Source organism: Coturnix japonica, chromosome 26, assembly GCF_054131305.1.
Source record: "Coturnix japonica strain WE chromosome 26, WE-NBRP24, whole genome shotgun sequence".
Lineage (NCBI taxonomy): Eukaryota > Metazoa > Chordata > Aves > Galliformes > Phasianidae > Coturnix > Coturnix japonica.
In genome coordinates, this window is record NC_140688.1 from 2,550,946 (window position 1) to 2,570,000 (window position 19,055).

Genomic DNA, 19,055 nt, shown 5'->3' on the forward strand with positions numbered 1-19,055 from the left:
ATCTCCCTGATAAGATGGGCGATAACAAGAGGGGGGTCTGCATGCTAAAGAACTATTGAATATGTATCAGAATTTCGAGAACTCATTGACTATGTATTAGATGTACCTATATCTATGTCACGATTTTACAAATCGGTGTGCAAGTTTGGTTGGAGCTATCCCCCTTGCACCCGGCACTGCACAACACTGGAATAAACATACCTGCTTTATAACCCATCTCTGGATTATAGAGTTTGATTCCGCAATCACTAGCACCTTACCTCTGTGGTCTAAAGACACGAGAAAGAAAGGGGAACTACTCTGAGCCTCGTGACTCGATGGGAGTGCCACCTGTAGGTGTGTGTGTATCCCTACCCTCTATGCAGTAAATAACCAAGTGTATCCAGCCACCTCCGATCCTGTTTGTCACTACTAAATCACTACAGCATATCCCTATTATATCAACAAATATAAGCCTGTTTCTCCCTTAGAAGTGTATACTGTGTTTCGATCCACCTGTGACCAATGGGGAAAGTCTGTAGGATGGCAAGAAGGGAAACAAACTGACAACAAGAGACAATAAGTGCATCCCAAACTCTTCTGTGAATGACTGCTTATTGTCTACCTTTGCTGCAGGAATGGGAAAAGGGAGTTTTATTGGAGGTCTGAGTGGTGAAGAAAGTTGAGAATATACAACAAGGACAGTCTGTGCCAACTGGGGATCTTTCGACTGACAGCAAGCACGCCTAAAGGGGATGGCTACCCAGGAAAAGAGCTGCAGAAATACTGTTAGAATATGGTATGGCCATCCAACCATCCAGCAGGAGGTGCAGAAAAGCACCTGGTTCATGGAAGAACACTGTGAATGCAGCCCCCAGCACACAAACACAGCAAGCCTCAGCGCAGATGGCAGCTGCCAGCAGAGCAGCCTGCTAGAGCACTGCCTCTACAGATCCGTGAGGGGAACACCTGGTGGCAAATGGATTAAATCCTCTGGCAGATGTCTGTACATCCTCTCAGGAGTGGAAGTAGCCTTGGGCTTGCTGAAATCAACCAAGCCCTCATAAAAGGGTTTGGAAAAGTACTTTGTGAAGGAAAATGATGTAGTTCTCAAAACCACCTACTGCTGATGTTACCTAAAAGTGATGAGGGCTCACATTCCTTGTGTAAGGAAGTGCAAAATGGTGAGGAGTCAACTGGATTTTACACACTTCTCAAATAAACAGGATGGCTTACTTAAACACAGAAACAAATCAACAAAACATCCAAAAAACTCCTGAAAAGAGAGAGTATCTGACAGCACTGCAGCCAAACCAGCCTGTGACGGTCACTACCACCACCAGACGATGCTGTGCTGGGAATTTTAACTCAACCAGGAAGGCAACTTATCAAATAGTAGCAGCTCAAAACAGAACAATTAAGGCAATAAACAACCACGTGGTTACAACAGCCTTGTTGAGCCCTTGTTAGAGCACTCCATGATACCTGCATTACATCAATGAATACATTCCTCCCTCTCTCTTCAGCCGAGCACGCAGACTGCGCTCACTGCCAGGGGACGCTCTCAGCACCGCGTGCCCTTTGCAGAAGGCACCTGGGCTGTGCTTTACTGACCTGCTGCTGCTCGGCCGTGTTCTCAGCGCGTGCTCCAGTCAGCCCACAGGCTGCCAGCTTCTCATCGTCTGTTCCAGAGCCCAGTGCCGGAGCTGCTGCAGATGCTGAACGTGCTCAGGGCCCGCAGCTGTGTGCTCAAGGCATCTGCAGCTGCCGGGACAGCCTGAACAAAAGCCTTGCCAGGGCTTTGCACAACCCCAGCTGAGCCATCAGGCAAGCGCTCAGCAAACAAAAGGTAACGCCATTTCAAGGGTCGCCAGAGGCACGTGTTGCCCGCAGGGTCCCCAAAGAGAAGCTGGGGGCTGCCGGGGAGGAGGAGCAGGGCGAGTGCAAATTTCCACTTGGAGGCTTCACATTAAGACACTCCAAAGGAGGCATCAGGGGGTTTAAAGCTTCCGTCAATCCACGCGTGCACAGCTGCAGAGCGAGGCCGTCTCGTGTCTCCCGTGGCCCAGAGGAAGAACTGCAGCCCCAGCTGCGCTGTGTTACAGAGATCCAACCGGGCAGCAGAGCACGCTGACCTCCTCTGCTCCCTTCCTCACTGTCCCAGCTCCCAGCCCGTTCCCGTGCCCCTCGGAGCCCAGCCCGGGCTGCATGAACTGCCGCCCTGGTTGCAGCCCGTCTGGGCCAGCAAACCTGCTGCGCTGAGCGGGAGCTGGAGCCGGGACCAGGGTCCCGCCTGGGGTACGGCAGTGCGGGTTCCGCCCCGTCCGGGGCCGCTCCCCGCTCCTCTCCCGGTGCTGCTGGCAGGGGGCAGGAAGCGTGCGCTCCTCTGCACGAGCCACGAAGGGCACCTACCTTGGGTGCGGAGCAGGCTGCTCCCAGCTCTGGTGCAGGTAGCCGGGCTCCTCGGAGTCGCGTAGAGCAGAGGACGCCGAGTGCCCTGAGCCCGGAGCTGGCCGCAGGACGGCCTTGGTGCACCTCCTGCCACCGCGGTGCTGCCCGGATGGCTTCCAGACAGGCTCTCGCCTCTTCCGCACAGGCTCAGGAAGGCAGGAATTCCCACAACGATCACGCCCAGAGCTCGTTTTCATGGCACATCTGCCCCCGGGGGATGGCGATGGGAAGGGGTGCGGGGGAGGAGGGTGGGAGGAATGGGGGCTGTGTTTTGTTACGCTAATGAAGCATCGCTTTCTGCCGGCTCTCTTTGCTTCCTTCGGTGGGGACATTCGCACACCCTTGTCATCAGGCATCCCTCCCTTGCTGTCCTGGCGTTCCTTTCACTCCTCTCCCCCACGAGTATGTCCCAGCAAGAGGCAATCTCCGGTACAGCACCAGAGGACATTCTGTGTTGAACAGAACTCTTGCAATGGAACCGAGCTGTGGCTAGGAGCTTTACCCAGAAGCTGCTGTAAGAATACGACTTTCCCCAGATCCTTGTCTAAGGGTCCTAATAAGTCTTCTGTGCAGCGATACCTTGCGGTTCTGTGTGGGTTTGTGGTCCGTATGGCTGGCCATACCTACCCTTGAGTTGCACCGGGCAGTGTACTTGGGAGTGACCTCACTGGAAGGAAAGCAGTGTGCAAACTGCAATGGGAAATTGCATTTAGGAAAGCAGGATATTGAGGTTCGTTTTCTGGTGGATATGGGTGCTTCTTACTACCCATAGATGGTTTTGTAACAGTAGTAGATGCTACTGCCCAACGGGAAAAGGTTTCCTTTTTTGGATTAATTAAACATAAGCTAAGAAAACAAGCAGGAATACAGAAATTCTTGTACCTGCCAGGTTACTCTGGCAAGAAATTGAATAAAACTGGAGCTAAGAGTGCAACAATATTGACTGATTAAAAACTGTAACTCTGGCTTTAACACAAACTGGGCAAAACAATGTTGTACCCCCAGGAGTTACAGCAGTCTCAAATATGATACACTTAGTGGTGTGGGCATCAGGGCCAAAAATGAAGCCCTAAATAGAAGTTAAAAGCAAGAGCTTGCCTAGTCAGGGTAAAGCGGTGCCCTTTGAGGGTATGGGACTGTAGGAGGATAAAAGAAATAATAGGTAACTTTTTGGAGTTTGGATTCCAATTTTGATAGCAAGTGCTGTAGTTTGGTACAAGACTTGAGGGCAAGTACTAGAATAGTTGAATGGATACACTCAGTGGTGGCAAATCCGTGCACTTTATTAACCAAGTTAAGGAACAAAAAGTTTAAGTTTACCTTCTGGATTTGAGGGATGTCTCTTCTGCCTGGTTTGGCCAAAGGAAGCCTAAGGTTATTTGCCTTTGAATAGGAAAGCCCTGATATGGGGAGAAGAGTCTCAGTTAACCTGGACAGTGTTACCCAGGGTTGTGAGAACAGCTGAATGATGGTCAACTCATGAGCCTGAGATCTGGGATCCTCCATCCTAGGGTGGAACTTTACTGCAGCACGTGGCTGCCACAGCAACAAAAGGACTGTGTACAATAGACTGAGAGTTTGCTGAGTTTCTTGGTTTACAGAAAGCACAAATAACTCAACAGCAAGTGACATATTTGGGATATGAGATTACAGCTGGACTTTGAACCTTACGGACTGCCAGGAAAAAAGTCATCTGCCAAACCCCTGAGCTGCAAATTGCCAAGGAAGTGAGTAAGGGATGGCCAGGGTGCCTGAGGGCGGTGGCTGCACTGGTACTTGGGGGAATACAAGAAAAGCTGTTCAGAGCAGCAGCTGTGGAGCAAGATAAACAGCATGAGAACCAAGGACACCTCTGCAAGGAGAAGAAGGGTCTTAGAGCTCTGATTGGATACGTGCCTGCATGGACAGTTGAAAAGGGTTCTGTAGAATGCTCTGTTGACATGTAAAGGTGGTTGGGAAAGTTGTAAGGGCGGACGGGAAAGTTAGAAAATAACAACTTGTGAAGGTCTATAAGGGATGTGAGAACTTGTAATAAACGATTTGGATCGTTCACATCTGAGTCCGTGCCTCAAACGCTGCAAACGTGGTGGTGATAGGTTGATGGTTGGACTTGTTCTTAGAGGTATTTCCAACCGTAATGATTTTTTTATTCTATGAGGGTTAAGGACTCCAGGACAGTATCAGTGAATACTTCATTCATGGCTTGAAAGCTGAAGCTTGAAGCTGCTGAGGTTGAATGAGGAAGAGTATGTCCTTTGATGTGGTTGAAAACTGATCTTGAACAGACTTTCTCAACAGGATACTCTTTGGTTGGGACAAATACAGAGGAGTGTATTTGTGATTTTTCTTGCACAGGGTCAGTGATCACTGTCTGCACAACAGTTTTAGGAAACAAGAAAAGAGAAACAAAAAAAACTGCACGGGACCTAAGTAAAATGAATTCTTAATGACTGACTGTGCTAGTGAAACATATTGAGTAGCTTGAAGCTTAAGACAAAGGAGTTAATTGCTTTGTTGTATGTGACTATATGAAGGGTTGCTGTGAAGAAGAATAGTAAACTTGTTATATGGCAAACAGGCTATGAACTAGTGGTTGTATCAGTTAGGAAGATTCGTGTTAGTTACTGCCTTTGAGTAGTAAAGCTTGTAGAGCTTGGGAAGAATAGGTTGGAAAAGCTACAGAATTTTCATCAGTAACAGCTTAGACATATATTGGGGTTAGTCTAGTTATGGATTTTATTGCTGTAAGACATGAGGGACGGGCAAAATGACTTGTTCCTAGTCCCTCCCAGTGCTGTTATTCTGTGCTGCTTGTGTGTTTTCAGAAATCTATGTATTACTTACTATTGTGCCTTTGTTCTTTAGTTGTCATTAGTTGTGGCAAGGGTGACAGCCCTTTCTTCACTCTGTTTCCTTACTGTAGAATTAGGAAATTTACAAAGAGGAAAAAACGTGAATAGTCAGGAATATTTTGGAAAGTGTTTCCACTGTTAAACACTTCAGAATTTCTCAGAAATTCTGCTTCCCAGCTGTAAAGAAAAGGCTTGTGCATAATTTCAAAGGGTTGAGAATACTTAATCCTGAAATTGTTTATTGGTTTTTTACTCTGTTTTGGCCTTGTACTTTGTCTCTGTACTTTTTTGTCTTTGTACTTTTGTCTTGTACTTTGTACGTAGTTGGCACTCAGAAGTAATTTGATTCAGCTTGTCCTTCTGCACTGTTTGCTTTCTGTTCCGTTGTGCTGCTTTGCCTGTGGAGTCCTCTAGTCTGAGATCTGTTGTCTCACCTTGCCTGAATTCTGCCTCAACTGAATAGACATAGATTCAAAACCTGTGTTGCATTATTTTCTGGTTTCAGAAGTGTCCAGTCTTTTACTAGATAGACTTTCCTGGTTTTGAGTAACTTGCAAAACTGATAGTATTCCTGCCTGCTTCCCAAGAGTCTCTGTTTTTCAGACAAGGTTATGTTAACAAATCCATGAAACCCCAATAGAAATTCTGGACTCTTTGCTGTGTGTCTACTTGCATCTTCTGCTTTCTGCCCTTGTCTTTGTGATGTCTTCGTTTTGCACATCCTCTTTATTTGTCTTACTTGAGTAAATGAATCCATCTGTCACAATCTTCTCACCTGGATGTCTGAAAGTTCTCTTCCCGGCAGGGGATTTATTTCACTGTTTACCTCTTAACTTTTGTCCTTCCATTTCCTTCTCTGTTCCTTTGGTTTTATTTGCTGCAATGCTTCCTCCTCTTTATTTTCAGGAGTACTTCTAATCTCTTAACATGAACTGTGTGTTCCTGTACTTCAGGTTCCCTTCAAAGATTTTTTCCATATCTCTTCTTTGATTTTGATAAACATTAACTGTTGAGATTTTTCTGGATGTATTCCCAAGACTCAGTCTGAGGTTTAAAATCCATCCAGTAGTACTACTGAATTCAAGTCTGCAATTCAGAATTGCATCGTTTGTAGAGCAGGGCCTTTTTAGAATTGAATTCAGTGGGATGTGAACAGAAGACTCAGGACAGCAGGGTCTGTTTTAGTTGGATAAGGCTTTTGGTTAACTCTTCTCATTCCTGTAGATATGGATATATCTTGTTTCATCTACATGCAAAACTTTGTAGTGTAATCAGTTACATAAAAATACATTCTCTTCTCTTCCTGTGTTTCTGGAAAATGCTCATGAAGATTTCTGTTTGATTGTTTTCAGAGTTGTGGGTTATACTGCTTTCTTTTAATGGGCTTGCTATGACAAATATAAAGCCTGTTCTTTTCAGCCTTTAGTTTACTAGCTATTAACAACAGAATATTTACAGTGAAAAAGATCTAAGGGGATAAACACATTCTATTTTAGCACCTCAACATTTGCAAAAAATAAATGGACAAAACCACCTCCCTTCCCACTACAGCACTTATCTGGCAGAACTGGTTGGATTGCTTCTGTTCTCTTAGCTCTTGGGGCTGTTGTTTTGCCACTCATAGAACTGCTTCCCATGAGTTTATGTTGTGTTTGCACTGGAGGGGTTGAGAAGCAGCTGAAACTGTCAGCTTCATTCTTGTCCTGCATCCCACTGAATGTGAGCTGTGTATGAACTCAATAAGCAAATACGATTTTTGGTATTGCATTAAGTATATTCCTGTGTTGTGCTCTGGTGGTATGTAACTGTTCAGGCTTTGACATTATTAATGGAAGCATGCCTGACTTCAGCATGTGCAAGGCTTAATCATGGCTTAATCTAACCCATCTTTTAACAATGAGGCAGAGTTCAAGTAGATTTGCAGGTGATCAGTTGTGCCAGACAAAACTGAATTCCTTCTTTGATAGAACAACCAATTCCTTTTTTCCTCCAGACAAAGAGAAGAGATGTAGTCCCATATGTCATACTTCACTTGTGCTCTTGAGGCTGTGCCAGACAGTAAACAGCTAATTCATGTAAAAGAGATGATCGTTGAGAGATGGTGTTTACTGAACGAAACAACTGCTTGTGGTTCTTTTTTTTATTTAGGGCAACCACCTCAAAAGCCAAAAGCAACAACAAAAATTCCTGCAGGAGTGATTGGAACGAGAAATGTTGGCAATAAGGGGATTTTCCAAGGGCTCAAATTGAGGGCTAGTCTTGCACTGTTTGCAGTAATGACCTTGGCACCAAAAACTCGTTGGGATTTTCTTATGAGAATTTGTGGTGTGTTGTCAGTAGGTGACAACTGAGGAAACGCATGTGCAGCAGAACACATGCGTTTGGGACATGGTACAGATACAGAAAAAACAGTGAGACTGGGCATGTCAAGGCCAATAACAACCCTCCTGGGGGACAGTAGAAATCCTTACTGTTGCAGCATGGATAACTGGAGAGAAGTGAACAGGAGAGTGGAAGATGTATAGGGAAAGATATTCTGTGGAGAATAAGCTGCAATTAAGGCATTGTACAGTGTTCTTCCAGCTGGAATATTACTTGCAGTTCTGGCTACTGTATTCAAGAAACATTGATTGAAGCTGCTTGGAATTCAATGAAGGGAATATTATGGGAATAAAGAGCCTGTTATGAAAGGACAGTAGAGAAGTTTTTCAGTCTGTGGATAAGAACTAATGGCTGGATAAAATAAATGTAAATGAATGGAAAAGCTCTTGCCTCTTAAGGTGGGATCCTGGAAGAGACTCTGTGGTCATTTGTCCAGTGTGTTTTCCCCCAACTCTTTCTGTACAGAGAGTGATATTGTTTAAACCTACCTTTATAAATGAATCAGTTGGGTATCTTACATGAGTTATTGCCTTTGTTTATAAACAGTATTGGACAGTATTGATTTATGTAATTGGAAATGAAAAATCATCATTATGAAGATTTTGTTTGGGACCTGAGCAAGGTCAGTTGAGCTCCCAACACGCTGTGGAAGAAAACTTGTTTTTATTCTTGTGAATTATTTTTTTAATCTCTAATGTCGTTCTGGGAACACTGTTACATCCCTAAAAGGCAGCAGCATATTTAAATTATCCCAGTAATGAATAATTATATACAGTAATGAATAATAATAGTTTCATTATAAGTGTTAAAATTTTCACTGATAGTTTAAAAAAAGGAAATGCTATTTATCAGATGTCAAAAACAGGATAATTTACCAAATGCAGAAATTTAGGATTTAGTGAAATTAATTCAGGTGTAAGAATATTGGTGGCCTGTATTTGACTCCTGCATAGTTTGCAAGGTTCTTGCACATAAAACCTAGTTTTGTGGTATTTTTGCTTCTAATTCTACCCTCTTGTTAGCAATTTGTGGGTCAGGCTGGGTCACATCACACTTCATTTCAGTTTTCAGTTTCTTCTTACTTCATCTACTTTTATTCCTCCATCATACAGGTAGTTAGGGCAGTCGATATATGAATCATTGTGGAGATGACTGTTCCTGTAACATTTGAAAGAAAAAATTGTTTTTTGATCAAGCGTTCCCAGTAAAAGATAAATAATTCTATGTGAACCAAAAAACTCTGAGTAACTAGTGAAATAAGTTGACCTTTTTCTTTGCAGTTTTGCAGGTAGGAAGACAAACCTGATGAGCTGAATGAGTTTTCTGTTTAGCTGCTGTGTCTGAAATAAAACTAGTTCATAGACTGCATGCAATTTCAGTTATTCATTGGTGGGGTATTTCTTGTTTTGCTTGTAGTTGCCTTGTGGTCACCGGTGTGAAGAGATTTGCCATTCAGGTGATTGTCCTCTGAACTGCAGCCAGAAGGTTAAACTCAAGTGTCCTTGTAAGCGACTGAAAAAGGTAAGTTTTGAAGTTGCAGTTCTGAGAGTGACACATTTTCTTTGTATGTTCCTAGGCTTGTGTACATGGATTGTCTCTGGTCAAGACTGGAATAGAATCAGTTACTTGAGCAGAGCAGCAACAGCAGCTGAAAGTCTGGGTGGAACAATCAAAATATTCACTAAGGAACATAAAATTCATTGTAGAAAATGTTAGCTCCCAGATTTGCAATACCTTTCTCTTCAAGCACACTTCAATTTTTGTAGTTCCATTAGGAAAATAATCAGATGATCTGGAGTGATTTAAGAAGTCAAAGCACATTTTCCTCATTAGGAACTGAGAAGTTTATAATTACATAAATTGGAACAGTCACAGATGTTTTGAATTCCTAATTGATGGTTGTCTGAGGCCCTTAAAGCAAACAGAGGCATCAGCATCCTTAGCTTTCAGCAGAGATAAAGGACAAAGCTTATAGCTATCAAGTATGATGAGGGGAAAACCAGAGGCTGCTGTGACCTCTTGACAAGTGTTAACTTAATGAAAAATTCACTATCTGGCTTGAACAAAGCATGCTTAAATTATTTTCAAGACCCGGTTAACTTCTGAGCTTTCCACACAGATGCAGTTTCCCCAGAGTTCTTAGCTTCTCCAAGAAATGTCTTCAGAAATCTCAGATCTTGCAGGGCGCATGTTCAAGAGAAAGGATGGTAATGCCCAGAGTACGTGCTTCAAATTGAGCAGTCTCTGCTTATAAATAACTAGCTTTTCTTTATTTGTAAGTTGAAATGTTGACTTCTGCTGAGGATAAATTATTTTGTTGTGACTAAGTGCTCTTACTAATTTCAGTTTTTCTTACTCTACTGTGTTCAGTAAAATCAATAATATCATTGGTTGCATGTATACTTCTGCTTCTTGTTCCTTAAGATATAGGTTTACAGTTGGACTTGATGATCTTTGAGGTCTTGTTTCTTATGCCAGACTTAATTGAATAAGGAAGATGGGTATTTCCATGATAGCTCTGTTACATCTAGTTGTTGCTGTCCCTAATTTTCATACTGTTTTTGGAAAACTGAAATGTGTTATCATCTTCTGCTGAGTTCTGACGCTGTATAGCTATTTCAGACCAGTTCAGATTTTATTGTCCCAGAGTGCCAGGATGTCTTCAGTGATTATGTGGATGTCCAACTGAAATGTGGTAGCAAGAAGCAATGAAATTAATGTTTAGGATGCTCACTTTTCACTTTTACAGTGGCCTGAAATGGAACATTCCAGATCTGCTATTCTGAAAGTTTTATGGTCCTTAAATATGATGACGGTTACTTTTTTTCCCCCCCTCAATCTTGTAAATTTGATTTTAATAAGGTGGAAAGGTTGTTATGAGTTAATTATATAATTAATAAAAATTAATTCTTATATGATGACAGCCCACTTATTTAAATAGCCACGAAGTGATACTTCTGATTCCTAGTGAAATGGTGTTTCCCTTCAGAAAGAGAAGAAAACACTATCCCCACCTTAAATATCATCTCACTGTTTCCAGGTCAAGCCCCCAGTCCATGCTCTCTTTTGTACAGAGAGCTACAGTGTAGAGGGTAAATGATGGTAGAACCAATAAGCCACTGATAATTGGACTGTGTATTAGTTGCAGCTAATCTGACTGCAGAAATATGACTCGTTTCTGTAGTGTGAAAGATGATGTCTTTTAACGTTTGCTTTATGCATCTGCCCTTGCCTGAGACCGTAATTAGGGTATCTTTGATTCCAGAAGGTCCTTATGCATATTTGCTTGGAGCTGCATACTTACAGCAGATAGTGTACTTCTTTCTTAGCTTGGATAGGATAGTGTACCTGTATATTTAGTCTTTTGTGCCTGCAGCCTGCGATCTTGAAGATAAGGAGAAACAGAATTGAGTACCTAATAAATACCAATATTTGCAGTTGAATTCTCCTCTACCAGTCTTCTGTCTGTGTATACTACTGGTGAAGTTGGGAGTTGACAGGACACGTATTCCAAGCTGCTCTGTAAATATGCCTCATCTGAACCATCACAATTAATATCAAATGTAGGAGCTCATAATTTGAGTGCAAAACAGGAGGATTTTTTCTTCCTTTTCTGGTGTTGAAGTTAACTGTTGCATCATGAGGCTATGCATGTAAACATGCAAGGTCGTATAAACCACTTGAATTTGTAACCCACAACTTGTAGTGGACCATATTCTTAACCATCTAGGCAGGTGGTTTATCTTAGCATGCTGGAATTGCTCTGAAGAAGTTAGTTTTTGGATTTTGCTGTATGCTATGAAAATTGTTCTGCATATTGTCAGAAAGCATGAAAACCAGAATAGCTTCTGGCTATGTTACTGTGCTTTCCTGACAAAATTCTTCATAGGCTAGTAGTATAGATTATAAGATTATAACTTTCTCTCTGTGCTGGTATTCTGTTTTGGTTTTGTTGGTGGTTTTTTTGTTTTTGGTTTTTTTTTTTTTTTGGCCTTCAATGTAAGGGGGAGGAAGGAGAAGGAAGTAGGGGAGATCTTCCCATGACCAGACCTTGCCCTCTAGTTTCAGCCAGTTTAGAGAATTGATACGAAGTTTCAGAAGAGTTACTTATTAGTTACTTTGCATGGTATCTTTTGTAACAGTTCACAAGGTTATATTGCTTTGTCTTAAATAAATAAGTGAAAAAAAAGACAAGAAAAATTAAACTGAACCATTTGATTTATCCTTGTTTCAGTTTAGCTTATCAGAAAGAAGGAAAATAGAAAAGGATGCTTGAATACAGTTACAGTTTCAAATAATATTTATTTATTAGCTTCATTCTGTAAATATACCGAATAAAATTGTTTTACAATTTTCCCAACAAAATGAACGTTATAATTAAATTTTTATATAGGGAAATGAATTACAAACAATTCAATTTATACTTAACAGGAAGTACAGTGCAGCAAGATACAAGAAGGCCAAGTTTCACTGGAGTGTGATGCGTTATGCAAGGAAATGAAACGGAAGGCGTCTGAGGTGGTGTATCCATTTTAGTTATGTTGTCTTCATTGCCTTGAGAAAAGTTGGAAAAAACAGGCAGATCGTTATTTTTTCAAGACAGTAATAGCAAGAAATGCAGTGTAACTCAGCGTACAGTTTAATTGCACATTTAATTTTTGGCCTATTGAATCTGGCTTATTGCGGAGAATTGCACTACTTGTAGATAGTGTCAACTCACTTGATGAAACACTATGTTAAGGTAATGCTCTATTACCTCTTTATTTTTAATGTACATTGGAACTGGAGATTTCCTCTTCAGCCAAGAAGTGCTAATCAATGATAATAAAATCATTACTGCTAGTGAGCGCTATAGAAGCACAACTTGCATTGACAGTTTCCATTACGACAAGAGCAGTCGAACAATATGAGTATGCATTATCCAATATGTCATTTGGTACAAAAGTGGAGATTTCCTTTTGCTCTAGCAGTCAGGGCATATTTAACTACTTGGAATGAAGTGTGTGAGTGTAAATTACATACATATATAAGGATTTACCCATCAGTGTACAGTGTGCTGAATTGAGGATTGAGTTACTGAAAGCTTAGAGAGTGACTTTATTAAGGAATTTTCCCTGGTATTAATGAATATATATATTTATATTTTCCCCAGGTTTTATATTTGTCATTTGAATTTTCCAGTTAGTCAGAAGTTTAGTTTTATAACATGGTAGCGTCTCTTATGTTCCATGTTTTTCAAACATGAATTGATAGAGGTTTTTCACAGAATGTTTTAGAATCTGAGTAAGCTCACAGCTCACTTGGTGAAGGTTTTGCTCGCTTTTCTGAGAACTGTTCTATAAATTATGGCTCAGTAAGATAATAGTTTTACCTGCTTTTACAACAGTTACTTATCACTTTGTATGTCTGGACAGATAAAAGAGGCAGAAGCCAAAGCTGTTATTGAAGAGGAGAAACGAAGACAACAGGTATCAAACTTAATTCTTCTTCCCCCCCAACCTCGTTGTGTTAATAAATCACTTGATGCACGTGCAGCCCAATCTGTATACTTTGTACAGTGTTTTTCCCATTTACTGCTTTCAGCTGTTATGTTGTCCTTAGGTATGTGCCATGGGTGATCTACAGTGGTTAAAAGCAAGTATATTTTCTCTTAACAGTTCTCACATCTGTGGGAAAAATGGTAATCATTTGATGTCGCATTAGAATAACTGTATAATGTATACATATATTTAAATACAAAATACTTCTGATTTTTATCCATCATTTTATAATTCCTTAAATTCACAGAATTACTAAGTAGCCTCTGTAAGGTTGAATTACTGAGTGAAACTTCTTACTTACTCCCCTTCGTGAGAGTGAAGAAACCTAAATTGGTCTCTGTCCTTCAAGTTCTGGTGGGAGTGGGAAATTTTTTTGTAATTGCTGGCTCTGGTGAATGTGTGTTGTCAGCACTGTAATCCAAGAAGCTTCTGTGCCAGCTGCCTGGAAATACTATCACTAATCTTGTTTCAGAAATTAACCGTAAGCTTGGTTGCTGGTGACAGCAAACTCAGGTTTATCATCTGGGCGCTGCAGCCTCAATGCACTCCTTCCAACAGGCTTGTATGCCTGAGACAGAGCACAGACCCCCCCGGTTGTACACCCCCCATCGGACCCCCCCCCACATTAGATCCCCCCCATTGTATCCCCCCCCCCATTGAATCCCCCCGCCCTCCATTGGATCCCCCCGTTGTACCCCCCCCTCCCCCACTGAACCCCCCCCATCGGACCCCCACCCCATTATATCCCCCCCGTTGGACCCCCCCCGGTCTATTCCCCCCCTATTGGACCCCGCCGTTCGATCCCCCCCCATCGGACCCCCCCGGTCCCGGTCCGTCCCCACTCACCGCTTCCTCCTACGGGGCTGCCAACACCTCCGCACTTTACGGCGACGCTGTCGCAAAAGCGCCGCACCCCGCTGCGCTTTACGGCGCGCCGCGAACTGCAACTCCCAGTGTCCCCCGCGCTGCGCCGCGTTACGTCTCTCCGGGGACTGCAACTCCCAGCGTCCCCCGCGCGGCGCAGGCGCAGAGCGCGCGGTGTGAAAAAGGCGGGAAGGCGTTGGGCGGGAGCTGAGGTGAAGCAAAATGGCGGCGGGGCCGGGAAGGGCCTTGGGGCGGGATGGGCGCCATTGGGCCTCGTTATAGCGGGATAACGGTGTTATTCTGGGACGTGGAGTGAGAGAGACCGGGCGGCCAGGGGGGATTTGAGGGGAAATAGTGAGGAAATAATGCTCAATGGGCGTGTGTTCCCCTCAGGTGAGCGGCGCCATGGGCAAAAGGAGGAGCAGCCAGGTGACAGGTAATGACTTAAAATGGCCTCAAAATGGCCAAAAAATGGGCTTAAAATGGTCTCAAAATGTCCTCCAATGGGCCTCCAAGCGGTCTCAAAATGGCCACCAAATGGCCTCCAAGCAGCCGCAAAATTGCCTCAAAATGGCCACCAAATGGTCACAAAATGGTTTCCAAAGGGCCTCAAAATGGCCACAAAATGGCGTCCAAGCAGCTGCTGTTCCTCTTGCAGGTGTTGACCACCATGATGGCCCCAATGTCAAAGTCAGGGCAGGACTGAGGGGAGACAACAAGGGGGGGGACGACTATAGTGGGGACAACAATATGGTGGACAGCAAGGGGGGGGACATCAATGGAGGGGGCACAAATGGAGGGGACACCAATATGGGGGACACCAATATGGGGGACAGCAATATGGTGGGCAGCAATATGGTGGACAGCAATATGGAGGACACTAATGGGGGGGACACTAATATGGGGGACAGCAAGGGGGGGGACATCAATGGAGGGTATACTAATAGAGGGGACACCAATGAGGGGGGAAACAATGGAGGGGACACCAATATGGCGGACAGCAAGGGGGGGGACATGATTGGATGGGGCACCAATGGGGAGGACAACAATAGAGGGGACACCAAGGAGGGGGACACCAATATGGCAAACACCAATATGGCGGACACCAATATGGTGGACACCAATGGAGGGGACAAAAATGGAGGGGACAGGGACACCAAGGGGAGGGACAGCAAGGGAGGGGACACCAGTATGGTGGACACCAATATGGCAGACACTAATGGAGTGGATACCAAGGGGGAGGACATCAATAGAGGGGACACCAAGGGGGGGGATACTAATATGGGGGGCACCGAGGAAGAGGAAATCAATGGAGGGGGCAGCAATATGGGGGACACCAATGAGGGGGACATCAATGGAGGGGACATCAAGGAGAGGGACAGAAATGGGGGGGACACCAATAGAGGGGGCAGCAATGAGGGGTATGTAAGTGGAGGGGACACTAATATGGGAAACACCAAGGGGGGAGACAGCAATATGGGGGACAGCAATGGGGGAGACATAAATGGGGGGGACACCAATATGGAGGACATCAGTATGGGGGCCATGATTGGAGGCGACGCTCTGGACAATGGCGGAGGGATGGACTCAGTGCATGGAGATGGAACAGAGAGGTAATGGGGGGAAATGGGAGGGTGGGGGGCAGAGGGGGGGCTGGAGGTGGAAATGGGGGCAGAAATGGGGCTTGGGGGTAGGAATGGGGCCTGGGGCCAGCAATGGGTCCCGGTGCCCCCCAGCTGATGGGGTTTGGGGTCTGTTTGGTTCCCAGCCGCTCTGATAACGGAGGCCCAGCAGCCACCCCACAGCTCAGCGTGATGGAGGAGCTCAGCCCCACAGTGGCCCCATTGGCACAGGTAGGACAGGGCCTCTGCCCCCCCAGCATCACCCCACAGCTCCCCATGGCACAGGTTATGGGGGAGTTTGTTCCAGGATGGGATGGATGGCTGCGAGCAGCAGGAGGACCAGAACAGCCCTGATATGGGGGACCTACAGCCCCATAGCACCCCACAGCCCCATAGTGACACCGATGGGGGCACAGAATGCATTGAGGCCACCAAAGAGCCATTGGAGGGGGAGTGGGCAGCCAAAGCGGAGCCCACTTGTGGGGCAGAGCATGAGGAGCGCTATGGGGCTGGCACTGTGGGGCTGCCCCACATCTCAGCACCGGAGCACAGTGGGGTGCCAGGGGGGGACACCGAGCTGCTGCAGGTAATGCCAGAGTACTATGAGAACCCATAGGGAACAGCCCCATAGCACCCCACTGCACCCCACATTGTCCCACTTCACCCCATAGAGCTCCAGTTCACCCCAGTTTACCCCCCATTCCACTCTAGTTTGCCCCAATTTACCCCAGTTCACCCCAAATCACTCCAACTTACCCCAGTTAACCCCAGTTCTCCGCCATTCACCCCCAAATCAACCAAATTCATCCCAGTCCCCCCTCAGGTCACTCTCATATCCCCCAGTCCCCCTCAATTTGCCCCCATTCACCCCAAATCATCTCAGTTCCCCCCCAAGTCACCCTCAGTTCCCCCCAGTTCACCCCATTTCATCCCAGTTCCCCCCAGTTCAGCCCTTGGTGCCCCAGTTCACCCCAGTTCCCCCCCATTCACCCCCAAATCATCCCAAGTCACACCAATTCCCCCCCAAGTCACTCTTAGATCCCCCCAATCCCCCCCAATTCACCCCAGTTCACCCCAGTCCCCCCCCAGTCACCCTCAGTTCCCCCAACCCCCCCCAATTTGTCCCCATTCACCCCAGTTCATCCCAGTTCCCCCCCGTCACTCTCAGACCCCCCCAATCCCCCCAGTTCTCCCCCATTCACCCCAATTCACCCCACATCACCCCAGTCCCCCCCCAAGTCACTCTCATATCCCCCAATCCCCCCCCATTCACCCTCATTCACCCCAGTTCATCCCAGTTCCCCCCAGTTCATCCCCTGTTGCCCCAGTTGCCCCCATTTCACCCCATTTCCCCCCCAGCCCCCCACCCCCTCCCAGCCTGCAGCCCCTCTGTGCCCTGTGGACGCCGATGGGGACCCGGCCTCACCCAGCTGCACCCCCAGGTCGGACCCCCCTCCCCCCACCAGAACCCAGAGCTCATTTTGGGCTTAAAAAGCCCCGGATTGGTGCTATTTTCACCCCCTTTGACCCCCAGGAATGAGGTGGCACCACGTGAGGATGCGTCAGCGGTGCTGGGGGGGCTGATCCTCGAGCTGTCCAACCTCAAGTGAGTGCTGGGGGGGGGGTTAGGGTTAGGGTCCCATTGGCACTTATGGGGTCTCATTATCCCCTATGGAGTCCCATTATCCTACAGCCGCCGTGTGATGAGCGCCCATCGTGCCCTGGAGTCGCTGCTGCGGCTGCGTCGTGAGCGGAGCCGGGGGGTGAACAACAGCAGGAGGAGGAGGAGGAAGATGGAGGGGGACGAGCCAGGATGAAGCTGCAGCTGTGAGTGGGGCTTTATTGGGGGAAAAAAGCCCATAATGGTGCAATAAACACACGAGTGTGAGCAGGGCTGGAACAACACAACTACACAATAACACAACAACACAACAGGGAACAGCTGCTGAGCTCTGCTCCTGGTGCAAAGTGGGGGTGTAAAGCTGATGGTGCAAAGGGATGCTGCAAAGTGATGGTGCACAAGTGATGGTGTACAAATGATGGTACAAAGTAGTGGTGCAAAGTGATGGTGCAAAGGTATGGTGCACAAGTGATGATGCACAACTGAAGGTGTAAAGTGATGGTGTAAAGATGATGGTGCACGAGCGGTGGTGCAAAGCTGATGGTGTACAAATGATGGTGCACAAGTGATAGTGCACTAATGATGGTGCACAGTTGGTGCCCAGCTGCTGCCTTCTGTCCCACGTTGCGCTCAGCACAGCCTGGGGATGACACAGAGTGCGTTATTAGTAATAGTAATTAGTAATTGCGGCCTTAATTAACATAATCACCACCACAACTGCCCCGACACACACAGTACAATATGTGGGGGCCAACCCCATAACCCCTATAGCCCATAACCCCTTATAACCCCCATAACCCCACAACCCCAAACCCCAATAACCCCATACCCCTATAACCCCATAAATAACCCCATAACCCCATAAATAACCCCATAACCCCATAACCCACAACCCCATCACCTAATAGCCCCTATGACCCCATACCCCATTACCTGCTATCAGTCACCGCCGTCCCCGTGTCCCCGTGCTCTCGGTGCATACACAGAGCGATATGACGCCGGGGTGAGCGGGCAGAACCTCCTGGTGTGCGCGTTGTCCCGCGTGGCGCCGCACTGCGGACACACGTAGCGCCGCAGGATGGGGCACAGCACGCGGCCACGCGCGTCCTTCAGAGCGTGGCTGCTCCACACCGCGCGGGACTCCCCGTTACGGCGGCAGAACGGGCAGAACGGGGACGGGAAACGGGGGCGGGCTGATAAGGGGGGGCGGGCCGACAGGGGGCGCTGTGGTGGTGCGATAGTGGGTCGTGATAGTGAGAAGGAGGGGCTTGGTGGTGATAGGGGGGGACATGGTGATAAGGGGGGATGGGGGGGGTCCTGCTGATAAGGGAGGTCCTGCTGATGCTGTGCTGAGCCGTGGTGACACCGACACACCTGGGGACACACACAGACATGGTGGAACATGGCAAATGGCGACCAGGGATGGGGACACCCCCCCCAATATGGTGACCCCAGTGGCAATGACCCCAGTTGACCCCCATTATGTTGACCCCCCATTATGGCAACCCCCCCCCCCCCCCATGACAGTGACCCCAGTAATGGTGACCCCAGGTGACCCCCCCCAATACGGTGACACCCCCATGATGGCGACCCCAGTGACACTGACCCCAGGTGACGACCCCCCGGTCACATTGCCCCCCCCTGCCGTTGCCCCCTCCCCCCATTCCCATACCTGCCGTCCCGGTTTGGTCCGCTCGGTTCTGTCCCGTCCCGGCTCGGTCCGTTCCGTTCTGTCCTGTCCCAG

At 46.5% G+C, this 19,055-nt stretch overlaps 1 protein-coding gene, 3 long non-coding RNA genes and 1 pseudogene across 5 annotated transcripts in view; 3 read left to right on the forward strand and 2 right to left on the reverse strand.

Moving 5' to 3' along the window:
- LOC146756597 (uncharacterized) overlaps window positions 1–19,055 on the forward strand; it is a 210,935-nt pseudogene that overhangs the window by 94,896 nt on the left and 96,984 nt on the right. The window lies entirely within an intron of this gene.
- LOC146756603 (uncharacterized) lies at window positions 11,947–13,803 on the reverse strand. Its single transcript, XR_014937298.1, has 2 exons — window positions 13,506–13,803; window positions 11,947–12,218 (listed from the first exon to the last, which is right to left on the reverse strand). It is a non-coding gene; the product is annotated as an uncharacterized LOC146756603 (long non-coding RNA).
- LOC146756604 (uncharacterized) lies at window positions 12,096–13,204 on the forward strand. The gene is made up of 2 exons (XR_014937292.1): window positions 12,096–12,182; window positions 13,079–13,204. It is a non-coding gene; the product is annotated as an uncharacterized LOC146756604 (long non-coding RNA).
- On the forward strand, window positions 15,558–17,507 carry LOC146756605 (uncharacterized). Its single transcript, XM_085524070.1, has 6 exons — window positions 15,558–15,681; window positions 15,837–15,921; window positions 15,998–16,276; window positions 17,050–17,132; window positions 17,225–17,296; window positions 17,384–17,507. Exons 1-6 carry the CDS (start codon window positions 15,590–15,592, stop codon window positions 17,505–17,507), a joined length of 735 nt encoding a protein of 244 aa, XP_085380196.1. The 5' UTR covers window positions 15,558–15,589.
- On the reverse strand, window positions 17,586–18,921 carry LOC146756606 (uncharacterized). The gene is made up of 2 exons (XR_014937314.1): window positions 18,245–18,921; window positions 17,586–17,951 (listed from the first exon to the last, which is right to left on the reverse strand). It is a non-coding gene; the product is annotated as an uncharacterized LOC146756606 (long non-coding RNA).

Bases quoted from the DNA above. Each gene is read 5' to 3' on its own strand.
- LOC146756605 (XM_085524070.1), top strand. From the start codon at position 15,590: ATGGAGGACATCAGTATGGGGGCCATGATTGGAGGCGACGCTCTGGAC. The intron at 15,682-15,836 runs GTAATGGGGGGA...TTTGGTTCCCAG, and splicing joins CATGGAGATGGAACAGAGAG to CCGCTCTGATAACGGAGGCC. The intron at 15,922-15,997 runs GTAGGACAGGGC...AGTTTGTTCCAG, and splicing joins CAGTGGCCCCATTGGCACAG to GATGGGATGGATGGCTGCGA.